The 12,078-nt window shown below is 55.0% G+C and overlaps 1 protein-coding gene across 1 annotated transcript; it reads left to right on the plus strand.

Annotated features, from left to right (window-relative positions):
* Positions 1 to 1,716: 1,716 nt before the first annotated feature.
* LOC115647665 lies at positions 1,717 to 12,077 on the plus strand. Its single transcript, XM_030554359.1, has 5 exons — positions 1,717 to 2,103; positions 6,421 to 6,504; positions 8,047 to 8,284; positions 9,581 to 9,787; positions 10,568 to 12,077. The coding sequence occupies exons 1-5, from the start codon at positions 1,717 to 1,719 to the stop codon at positions 10,783 to 10,785; spliced, it is 1,134 nt and encodes a 377-aa protein (XP_030410219.1). The 3' UTR covers positions 10,786 to 12,077.
* The last annotated feature ends 1 nt before the right edge of the window (position 12,078 follows it).

Raw genomic sequence — 12,078 nt, forward strand, 5'->3', positions numbered from 1 at the left:
AACTATGAACATTTAAATTGATAAACATCAGAAAATAAAACAGAGAGATTAGCCACTGAAAATAAAAGTCTTGCTATGCCTAAGAATGTTTGTGGCATAGATATAGCTGTGTTGGTCCCAGGATATGAGAGAGAGAAGTAGAGAGAAAATCTTTTGTTGGGCCATATATTGGGAAGTACGAGCGTTTGGCCTTCCCAGAGCTCTTGTACAGGTCTGGGGAAGGGAACAGGCGGGTCTAAGCTAAATCCAAACTGGGACAGATCGTTGGATCACACACGCTGTAGGACAGGGTTCTCAACCAGGAGCCCATGACCCCCTGGAGTGGGGGTGTATGAGCTGGTTTCACAGGTCCATGGGGACCCATGGCTGAAACCTGAGCCCCAGCACCCCCATGGGGCTGAAACTGAGAGCCTTGGTGTCCCTCAGAGGGCTGAAGCCACAAGCCCTGGAGTCCCCCGTGGGGCAGAAATCTCGAGCCCTGGTGCCCCTGTGGGTCTCAAGCCTGGAGCCATGGAGCTGAAATGAGACTCTCTGCTTCATAGGTCTAAAGCTGGGGACCCAGAGCCCTGGTGCCCTGTGAGGCAGAAACCTGGAGACCCTTTCCCCTCCGCCCCAGAAGCTGAAGCCCTGAGCCTCCAGTCCTGCAGGGCTAAAGCCCTAAGCCCCCCACCTGCTCCACAGCAGGAGTTTTTACAGCATGTTGGGAGGGTCTCAGACAGAAAATGGAGAACCCCTGCTGTAGGAGAACACAAAATTAAGTGGACAATTAAGGGTTAGATTGTGAAGATCTGGGTCCATTCCATATAGGGTCAGTCCAATGGTCCATCTAACCCAGTCTCCTGTCTTCTGACTGTGGCCAGGCCCAGAAAATACTCAGAGGGAATGCACAAAACAGGGCAATTTCAAATGAATCATCCCCAGTCAGCCAGTCCAAGCTTCTAGCAATCAGAGGCTCTGGATAACCAGAACATGGGATTGCTCTCTGACCATCTTGGCTAACAGCCATTGATGGACTTGTCCTCCAGGAACTTCTCTAGTTCTTTTCTGCAGCTCAGTGGTTTGAGCATTAGCCTGCTAAACCCAGAGTTGTGAGTTCAACGCTTGAGGGGGCCACCTAGGGATCGGGGCCAAAAATCTGTCCAGATTGGTCCTGCTTTGAGCAGGGGGTTGGACTAAATACCTTCTGAGGTCCCTTCCAACCCTGAGATTCTAGTCGATGATACTTTTGACCTTCACAACATCCCCTGGCAATGAGTTCCTCAGGTTAACTGGGTGGCAAGTGGGTGTGAAGAGCTCCCTGGTGAGATTACAATAAGCTAAACTGTCACCGTCTGGTAAAGGCTCAAACGGTTACTATCACAGGGCGACAGCTCCAGCGTCAAGCCAGGGGCGGCTCCAGGCCCTAGAATGCCAAGCGGATGCTTGGGGCGGCATGTCACGGGGGGCGCTCTGCCAGTCGCCGGGAGGGCAGCATGCCTGCGGAGGCTCCACTGGTCCCGCGGCTCCGGTGGAGCACTGGAGCCGTGGGACCGGCGACCGGCAGAGCGCCCCCCGCGACAGGCCGCCCCGCTTGGGGCAGCGAAATGTCGAGAGCCGCCCCTGCGCCAAGCACACCTCCGGCCTCGCAGGACTCCAGGAGCAGGCGCCTGCTGGTCTCTGCCTGAGGCTTTGCCCAGCGGAGTTTGCAGGGCGCATGGAGGGGCCGCCCTACGCGAAATGCCCGGCCGGGGGAGGAGCCGGCGGGCTGCGGAGAGCGGGGCTGGGAGCGCCGGCCCGGCTGCTTTCGCTTTCGGCTCGCAGGAAATGGCTGAGAGCGGCGACGGGGCGCGCTGCACCCCGGCGGGGGGACGGGAGGGCGCAGCGGAGTCTCCCGGCGCCGGGGCGAGCTCCGAGCCCGGGCAGCGCGCAGGGGCCGAGCCTGGGAGTTGCCGGGCGGGCCGCCGGGGGCCGGAGCTGGCGCAGGGGAGAAGCGCTGATCCGAGCCCCGCCGAGTGGAGGGGACCCGCCCTAGTGGCCTGGTTACTCTCCTTAATTGCGAAGGGCCCCGAGGTGTCCAGCGGCAGGGACCGGCCGGCCGGGGAGCCGGACACCCCGAGGCCTCAGGTGAGGACACGCAGCGTGGCCCTGCCCCAGGCCCTGGTGGTGGGGCTGGAGGGGAGGGGGGGACAGTGTTCGTTTCTTGTCTAAATAACTTCTGGGGATCCCCCCCACCGCTGACGCTGCCCTCTTCTAGACGATGTTTGCAGTGAACGCCCATTGCTCCTGGGTTTAATGCAGTCTAACCGGCAGTTGCGCTCCACCCCAGAGCTGGGTGCATTGCAGGGCGGGCTGGGAAGGCAGAGTTAGGGGACCAACCTAGCCCAAGGGTGGTGGTTCCTCTGCCAGCAGCACTGAGATTCTATGATTCTAAGATGCGTTGTGTGATCACTGCAGCCCTGGGGCAAGAGCCCTGGCAATAGCACCGGGGTGGGGGGACCTGTTATTTGAGAGGTGGCGAGTCTGAGCTGGGAGACAGGAATAACATGAGAATGGGCTCTCCCCATCAACCCCCACCTTTCTCCTTAGTTGACTAGAACTTTAAAAAAAAATAGCCAAGTTTAGGTACTAAGGCCCAGATCCTGGAAGATTCATAGATTCATAGACTCTAGGACTGGAAGGGACCTCGAGAGGTCATAGAGTCCAGTCCCCTGCCCTCATGGCAGGGCCGAATACTGTCTAGACCATCCCAGATAGACATGTATCTAACCTACTCTTAAATATCTCCAGAGATGGAGATTCCACAACTTCCCTAGGCAATTTATTCCAGTATTTAACCACCCTGACACTTAGGAATTTTTTCCTAATGTCCAACCTAAACCTCTCTTGCTGCAGTTTAAGCCCATTGCTTCTTGTTCTATCCTTAGAGGCTAAGGTGAACAGGTTTTCTCCTTCCTCCTGATGACATCCTTTTAGATACCTGAAAACTGCTATCATGTCCCCTCTCAGTCTTCTCTTTTCCAAACTAAACAAACCCAATTCTTTCAGCCTTCCTTCGTAGGTCATGTTCTCAAGACCTTTAATCATTCTTGTTGCTCTTCTCTGGACCCTCTCCAATTTCTCCACATCTTTCTTGAAATGCGGTGCCCAGAACTGGACACAATACTCCAGCTGAGGCCTAACCAGCACAGAGTAGAGCAGAAGAAGGACTTCTTGTGTCTTGCTCAGAACACACCTGTTAATGCATCCCAGAATCACGTTTGCTTTTTTTGCAATAGCATCACACTGTTGACTCATATTAAGCTTGTGGTCCACTATAACCCCTAGATCCCTTTCTGCCGTACTCCTTCCTAGACAGTCTCTTCCCATTCTGTATGTGTGAAACTGATTGTTCCTTCCTAGGTGGAGCACTTTGCATTTGTCTTTATTAAACTTCATCCCGTTTACCTCAGACCATTTCTCCAAATTTGTCCAGATCATTTTGAATTTTGAACCTGTCCTCCAAAGCAGCTGCAATCCCTCCCAGTTTGGTATCGTCTGCAAATTTAATAAGCGTACTTTCTATGCCAACATCTAAGTCGTTGATGAAGATATTGAACAGAGCCGGTCCCAAAACAGACCCCTGCGGAACCCCACTTGTTATACCTTTTCAGCAGGATTGGGAACTATTAATAATTACTCTCTGAGTACAGTTCTCCAGCCAGTTATGCATCCACCTTATAGTAGCCCCAGCTAAATTGTATTTGCCTAGTTTATCGATAAGAATATCATGCGAGACCGCATCAAATGCCTTACTAAAGTCTAGGTATACCACATCCACTGCTTCTCCCTTATCCACAAGGCTCGTTATCCTATCAAAGAAAGCTATCAGATTGGTTTGACACGATTTGTTCTTTACAAATCCATGCTGGCTATTCCCTATCACCTTACCACCTTCCAAGTGTTTGCAGATGATTTCCTTAATTACTTGCTCCATTATCTTCCCTGACACAGAAGTTAAACTAACTGGTCTGTAGTTTCCTGGGTTGTTTTTATTTCCCTTTTCATAGATGGGCACTATATTTGCCCTTTTCCAGTCTTCCGGAATCTCTCCTGTCTCCCATGATTTCCCAAAGATAATAGCTAGAGGCTCAGATACCTCCTCTGTTAGCTCCTTGAGTATTCTAGGATGTATTTCATCAGGCCCTGGTGACTTGCAGGCATCTAACTTTTCTAAGTGATTTTTAACTGGTTCTTTTTTAATTTTCTCTTCTAAACCTACCCTCTTCCCATTAGCATTCACTATACTAGACATTCCTTCAGACTTCTCGGTGAAGACCGAAACAAAGAAGTCATTAAGCATCTCTGCCATTTCCAAGTCTCCTGTTACTGTTTCTCCCTCCTCACTGACCAGTGGGCCTACCCTGTCCTTGGTCTTCCTCTTCTAATGTATTGATCTTAGGCTCTTCCCCTCTGTTGATTTTGATGGAAGGGAGGAGCCTAAATACTTTTGAGGATTTGGGCCTAATTCCCTTGACGTCCAGAAATCTCAAAGAACATTATTTAATTCCAAGGCCAGAAGGCCATTGTGATCATCTAGTCTGACACTTCCCCCTCCCCCATACCACTGGCCAGAGACCTGCCTCCAGAATAATTCCTAGAGCAGAAATGGTTGCTAATTACTCTCACCATTAAAAACTGATGCCTTATTTCCAGTATGAATTTGTCTAGTTTTAATTTCCAGGCATTGGATCATGTTACACTTTTCTCTGAGATTGAAGAGCGCATTATTAAATATTTGTTTCCAGCGTAGGTACTTGTAGACCATGATCCAGTCACCCCATCTCCCAAAAGATACTTTGGAATTGGAACGAGTACAGAAAAGGGCAGCAAAAATGAGGGGTATGGAGCAGCTTCCAGATGAGGAGAGATTAATAAGGCTGGGACTTTCCAGCTTGGAAAAGAGACGACTAAGGGGGATATGACAGAGGTCGGTATAGTCATGCCTGGTGTAGAGGACGTAGATAAGGAAGTGTTATTTACCCCTTCTCATAACACAAGAACCAGGGGTCCCCAAATGAAATGAATAGGCAGCAGGTTTAAAACAAACAAAATGAAGTATTTCTTCACACAGCGCACAGTCAACCTGTGGAACTCATTGCAGGAGGATGTTGTGAAGGCCAAGACTATAACGGGGTTCAAAAAAGAACTAAGTACGTTCATGGAGGATAGGTCCACCAATGGCTATTAGCCAGGATGGGCAGGGATGGTGTCCCTAGCCTGTTTGCCAGAAGCTGGGAAGGGGCAACAGGGGATGGATCACTTGATGATTCCCTGTTCTGTTCATTCCCTCTGGGGCACCTGGCCTTGGCCACTGTTGGAAGACAGGACGCTGGGCTAGGTGGACCTTTGGTCTGACAGAGTATGGCCGTTCTTCTGTTTTCTTTGCTAAGATAAATAGACTCAGGGAGCTCAATCTATCACTACAAGGCAGGTTTTCTAATCCTTTAATCATTGTTGTGGCTCTTCTCTGACCCCTCTCCAGTATATCAACATCCTTGAATTATGGGCACCAGCACTGGACCCAGTGTTCCAGCAGCGGTCGCACTAGGGCCAAATAGTGAGGTCAAATAACCTCTCTGCTCCTACTCAAGGTTCTCTGTTTATACATCCCAGGATCACATTAGCTCTTTTGGCCACACAAGTATCCACCACGAGCCCCAAATCTTTGTCAGAGTCGCTGCTTTCTAGGATAGAATCCTCCATCCTATAACTATGGCCTGAATGTACGTTTACACTGGGCCCGATTAAAATGCAGATTGTTTGCTTGCACCTGTCCTCTTCGTTATTTACCACTCCCCCAATTTTGGGGTCAGTTGCATGTTTAGGCATGTGAATTCATCAAGGATTGCCGGGAGGCAAAGGAAGTACCATAGTCCCCTGTTATAGATGGGGAAACTGAGGCAGAAAGAAGGGATGTCCACCAGTGGCAGAACCAGGAATAGGACCCTGGAGTCGTGACTCTCAGTTCTGTTCCTTAACCAGTAAATAGGCTCCTTCCTTACTCACAATAGTTAGAGACAGAAAAGACACATTAGGTCCCTCTTGCACACCCCCGTCACTGCAGCTGTGTTCCAGGGCTGTGGGTCATTCAGATATCTGCCCAGTGGGAGACTGTTCCACAGGTTGATTCATTGGTGCTGGAACAGTTTGTACAGTGGGGGTGCTGAGAGCCATTGAACCAGACTGTAAATCCTGGATATGATAGAAACCACTTCAAGCCCGGGGGTGCGGCAGCCCCCCAGCACCCCTAGGTCCAACATGTGTGGGTTGACTGAGCCCTTGATTTGAAGCAATCCGCCGATGTCCCCTGAAACTCATGTGATGGCAAAGGACAAAGAGATTGAAACGAGGCCAAAACACTGGGCATTACCGCTACTGTTCAATTGTCTCTTTGTCTTTAAGCTCAACGCTAACAGTGCCCAGAGTGCAGCTGGAACGGCACACGAGCTCCGGAAGACAGCGGAGAGGCTGCAGACTCAGCTGGAGGTGAGGGACTTTCCGACCATTCAGATTCACTGAGACTTTGTCGTCATGATCAAACCTACACGTGAGAGCACATAGTAGAGGCAAACCACGGTGCACCTCTCAGAGTAAGAGACACCCAGGGTAAAGCTACATGCTGTGTCTGGGGCTCGAGCCTGTGTCCATTTGTCACTGATCCAGTGATGAGGATGACTAATAATGAGTAAATACATCTATCGTTTATTTATAATATGGTAGAGCCTGGATTGTGTTAGGTGCTGTACAAAACGGTGGTCCCTGTCCCAAAGAGCTGGTGATCGAAGGACCAGGTTGCTGGGTAGTGCGAGATCCCGTTTCTTTCCTCATCGCTGTCTGACGATTCCCGATGATTTGTGGGATCACTTTCTCCCACTAGCCTGCACTTGGGACACTCGGCTCAGGAAGCGTTTCTGTGTCTCATGTCTTGTCCGAGGCATATAGGAGTTATACCACATTAACTACTCCGGTCTGGTTCGAGTGGTACAGCGCCCCCTAGTGTGGACGCAGTTATGCTTATACCGGTATAGCTAGCTCTGTTCCAGAAGGGGTTCATAGATTCCAAGGCCAGAATGGACCACTGTGATCATAGAAGCTCAGGGTTGGAAGGGACCTCTGGAGATATCTAGTCCAACCCCCTGCTCAAAGCAGGACCAACCCCAACTAAATCATCCCAGCCAGGGCTTTGTCAAGCCTGCCCTTAAAAACCTCTAAGGAAGGAGATTCCACCGCCTCCCTAGGGAACCCATTCAGGTGATCATCTTGTCTGCCCTAACACTGGCTGCAGGACTTCCTGGGATGAATTCCTGCTTGGACTGGAGCATTGCTCTGAGAAACACGTAGGCTCATAGAAATGTAGAACGGGAAGGGCCCTCGGCAGATCCTCTAGGCCAGGCCCCTGCACTGAGCCAGGACTAACTGTTATCCAGCACAGCCCTGACAGGCGTTTGCCAGGGAATGAGCTCTACTGCTATCTGGCACCTTTATCCCAGGTTAACTGGGTCCACACTGGGGCTTTTATCAGCATGACTTAGTAAAGAATCAGCTCTGTGTCCCCCATGGTTCTACGGGTACAAAACCCATATGTAGGGCAGGCCTCAGTTGCTCCTGTCACGTTGGTTGCCCCGTGGCTCCCCTCTGGTTTTAGACTGTACTTGCTGCCTTCCAGTTTTCATGTACCTGAGCTGCTTACCTGGCTGTGGTCCCTGAGCACCTCACAGCGTTTCATGTATTTATCCTCCCAACACCCAGCGGTTGGGACGTGCTATGATCCACATTGTACAGCTGGGGAAACTGAGGCACAGAGACACCACGGCACTGGGAGTTAGGCGCCTAAACACCTTGGAGGATCTGGGCCTGCCTGAGTGCCTTGCCCTAGGTCACGCAGCGAGTCAGGGATGGAACCCAAGAGTCCTGGTCCCCAGTCCCATGGTCAGATTGGGATATTGCACCGTCTCCCTGTGTCTCTGGCTGGTACCTGCCCCTGTGCTGGGATGTTGAATAGCACTGAGCCTCTTCCACTCCCCACAGGCTCTGAAAGGCTCCTCAGACTCCGAGACACTGGAATTCCTGCAGGCACTAGAAGCGCCCGTTAGAATCGCCAGCCGCGTGCTCACTGAGAACCAGAGGCTACGGCGGGAGTTGGAGGAGTTGAAGGGCAGGTTGGCAGCCCCACCACCCCTGGAACCAGCCAGCCAGCCTCCAGCTCACTGGGCATCATCCCCCTGGACCTCCCAGACATCGCCCCCATGGGCCACCCGGAGCACAGGTAGGCCCCGGCGCGCCCTGGGCAGGCACCTCCCCTGACCGGGTTAACATGGGGGAGCCTGTGTGGGGCTGGAATGGGGGTTCCTTTCCCTTGTGAGGAGTAGGGACCAGAGCCAGGCAAGCCGAGGGAGCAGTGGGGCTGGAGTCGCCCCATTGATTGGGGCAGCAGTGCTCCACCTTGATTGGGCTGCGGCCCCCAAAATGGCTGAAAGACCCTCCTGCAGCCCATCCTCCCCCCCATGACTGTCTTTACCCACAATCCTGTGAGGCTGAGGCAGCAGGACGACTTTCCAGCCATTGCAGGAGCTGCAGGTGGAGCAGGGGAGGGTTGGCACTGTTTGGGGGGGGGAGGTTGGGAGGGGATTGGTGCTGCTGGGTGTGTATGGGGGCAGGGGAGGGCTGGCACTGCTGGGTGTGGTGGGGGGAGGGCTGGTGCTGCTGGGTGTGTATAGGGGTGGGCTGGTAGGGGGTTGGTGCTGCTGGGTGTGATGGGGGAGGGCTGGCGCTGATGGGTGTGAATGGGGGTTGGGGGAGGGCTGGCACTGCTGGGTGTGGTGGGGGGAGGGCTGGCACTGCTGGGTGTAGGAGGGGCCTGGATGGAAGGCTAGTGCTGCTGGGTGTGATGGGGGAGGGCTGGCGCTGATGGGTGTGTATGGGGGGTGGGCTGGTGCTGGGTGTGTATGGGGGTGGGCTGGGAGGAGGTTGGTGCTGCTGGGTGTGGGAGGGGCCCGGGTGGAAGGCTAGTGCTGCTGGGTGTGATGGGGGAGGGCTGGCACTGCTGGGTGTGGTGGGGGGAGGGCTGGTGCTGCTGGATGCCTGGGTGGAAGGCTGGTGCTGCTGGGTGTGATGGGGGAGGGCTGGCGCTGATGGGTGTGAATGGGGGAGGGCTGGCACTGCTGGGTGTGGTGGGGGAGGGCTGGTGCTGCTGGGTGTGTATAGGGGTGGGCTGGTAGGGGGTTGGTGCTGCTGGGTGTGGGAGGGGACTGGGGGGAAGGCTGGTGCTGCTGGGTGTGGTAGGGGGATGGGAGCAAACTCCTGTCATAGCCCCAGCTTTCCCCACTGAACCAAACTGATACTTGAGAACAGCTGGATTGATTTGGCAGGGTTAAAACAGACAGGCCCCCTTGGGTACCAGTCTGTGTGGCATGGGGGATTTGCCCTTAGCAATAGCAGTATTAGGGCATATACCCCTTTGGGTTTGCAGCCACTAGGGGGCAGAGTGCCCTGCACAGGACCAGGGCTGGGACTCCATCCCGCCGGCTGAGCCGTGTCTCTAACCAGCCCCGTTCCCTGCCAGCCTTGCCCCTGCAGGTCCGTGTGAGCGGGAAGACGGCTGGCTGCGAGAGGCAGTTCTTGGACCAGGTGGCCCAGCTCCTCATGGCCCAGGGCATCTCCCTGCAGGCCGGGGCATACGAGCCACACTCCAGCCACCTGCTGCTGCTCTTCTGCCCGATCTCGTCCCGCTCAGGCACAGACATCAGCAACGCCCTGGAGGGGATCCCCGGTGAGTGGCCCTTTCACCAGCATGGGCTGAGCTGTTCTCCAGCCAGTGGCCCCTGCCACCTCCACTTCCCTTAAACTAAGTGCAAAGCCCGTTAAATGGGTGGACCCAAAGTGCCTGCCTGGTGCAGGCAACGAACGGCCAGGGACTTGCCTGGCTCATGCACCTCAATCCCGACCCGCAGCCCCAGACTCCCCACCCAGCTGTCCATCCTCAACCCTGCTCGTCCCTTTATGCTCCGCCCCCTAACTTAGCCACTGGGCTCACAGGCCCATGCATGGGGGGGGCCAACTGTGGGGGCACCCCAGAAAAAATCCACCACGGCTAGTGGATGCCTGGAGCCCTGGCTGCCAGGACAGGGGGAGTCCCTGTACTTTGACTCCACTCTGCAGCAGCAGCAACCAGCTGGGGTTGGGGAAAGCCCCTTCCCATGGCCTCTGGACCCTGCTCTGCAGCCACTGCTGCTGGGCTGAGGAAGCTCCCCCTCCCTGATCCCTGCCTCCAGCAGAAACACCAGGCAGGAGAAGCCCCAGCACCCTGACCCTGCTCCCCACAGAAGCACTGGGTGGGGCAGGGGAAGCCCCAGCACCCAGACCCCCACTGCAGCCTGGGGCTGGAGATTCTCTGGTCTTGCAGCTGCAGGGGGTGAGGGAGGAATGTGGGGGACCCTGCATGGAAGAGGGGCAGGCCTGGGGAAGGGCTGTAGGCAAAAAGGGTAGGGAGGGCCCTAGGAACCCTTAATCTGCCTCTGCCCTGACAGCTGTTCTCTCCCCTCCGGCCCAGCGGCGAGGAAGATGATCCTGGTGGTGCTGCATCACCAGCCCAACGAGCAGGCCGAGCTCTACGCCAGCAGCAGGCGGGAGGCCCAGCACCCGGGGCTCCTGCACACCGTGGACAGCTGCTTCTCCACCCGTTCTGGCTTCTACCCGTGCCAGGCCAACACCGCTGCCGTGGCCTCCGTGTCTGCTGCCCTCCAGCAACTGGCCCTGGCCGGCCACTAGGGGGCACCCCCTGCAGCAGGATCTGTGAGCTGGGACGTGGCGTGTCCATGGGGCTGTGTTATGCCCTGCTGACTGTACTGTCTTGACCAGTCCTAGCTGGGACTGCCTGGGGGGCCAGTCCTGTAGCATGTTGGACTGTTACTGTGGGAATGATCTTCTCTGGGCTGGAGCTGTTCCTACCAACCTCTGGTCCCTCCCCTCCCGTCCCCCATCACACTTAGGGCAACGCTGTGCAGCTGCATTAGTTCCTGCCACGTTATACAGCTACCCCCCTTCCCTGTGCTATGGGCCTTGTGCCTGGGTGTATCTCCCCACTGCCCCCAGCCTGCCCGTGAACACTGATCAGTCCCCACAGGGATCTCGTGCGAGCAGCATGGTGAGACAAGCTCTGGCTCCCTTGAATTCTGTTACAGCTGCTTCCCCTCCCTGTGGCGGGGGCCTGGTGAGCATGGAAGTGCTTTGGGCTGGACCTGGGGGGGGTAGGGCAGCCATCGTGCTGGGCACCCATCACTCCTCATGCAGTCAGGGCTGCAGCCGGAGACCAAGGGAGGCTCTGTGGCCTGGCGAACAAGCGTTATGCTCTGGTGAAGGTGCTGTCTTGGCCTGTTCTTGGCAATGGGCCGCTCCCCAGCCACGGGCCCCTCATCTTTCAGACTCCAACCTGAGCTAGCTGCCTGGACCCCAGCAGGCTGGGGGTGAGGGTGGTGTATGGCCAGATCAGTTGCAGGTTGGGGGGGGAGGGGGGTTGGATAGTTCTTTGATTTTCCCCTGGGGGGTTGACAACCCCTGGCTGGAGCCAGCCCCAGAGGGTGTTCAGGTGGCTAAGGGGGGGGATTTTAGAGAGCTATCCTAGCCAGCACTCCACCCACCCCCAGCAGGGCTGCTCAGTGCTCATGAATATGCTACTTCAAGGCTTCTCTGCCACAGGGGGGCTCCTAACTTGGCCCTAGAGGGCCCACATCTGATGCTGCTGCCTGTGGTTGGAGGAGCTCTGGCACTGCAGGCTTGTGCTTTTCAAATGCACTGGCCCCATGCTGGGTTCCTGTCTGCCAGCCACCTCCAGGGAGTGCTGCATGTGGAAGATGTGATAGATCTGGGCAGAAAGCATGGCCCATATGTTGGAATATGGACCACACTGATATGGACCAGGGGGTTGGAATGCCCTCTAGAGCCCACCTCACCTGCAGCCTCCTTCAGCCACTACAGAATCATCGTGTTTCCCTCACCCACCTGCTCCTTGTGCCTTTTTGGTCACCGAGGCCAAGCCAATAAACCACACCAAGCCAGGCAGGC

The sequence above is a fragment of the Gopherus evgoodei genome, chromosome 3 (genome assembly GCF_007399415.2).
Source record: "Gopherus evgoodei ecotype Sinaloan lineage chromosome 3, rGopEvg1_v1.p, whole genome shotgun sequence".
Lineage (NCBI taxonomy): Eukaryota > Metazoa > Chordata > Testudines > Testudinidae > Gopherus > Gopherus evgoodei.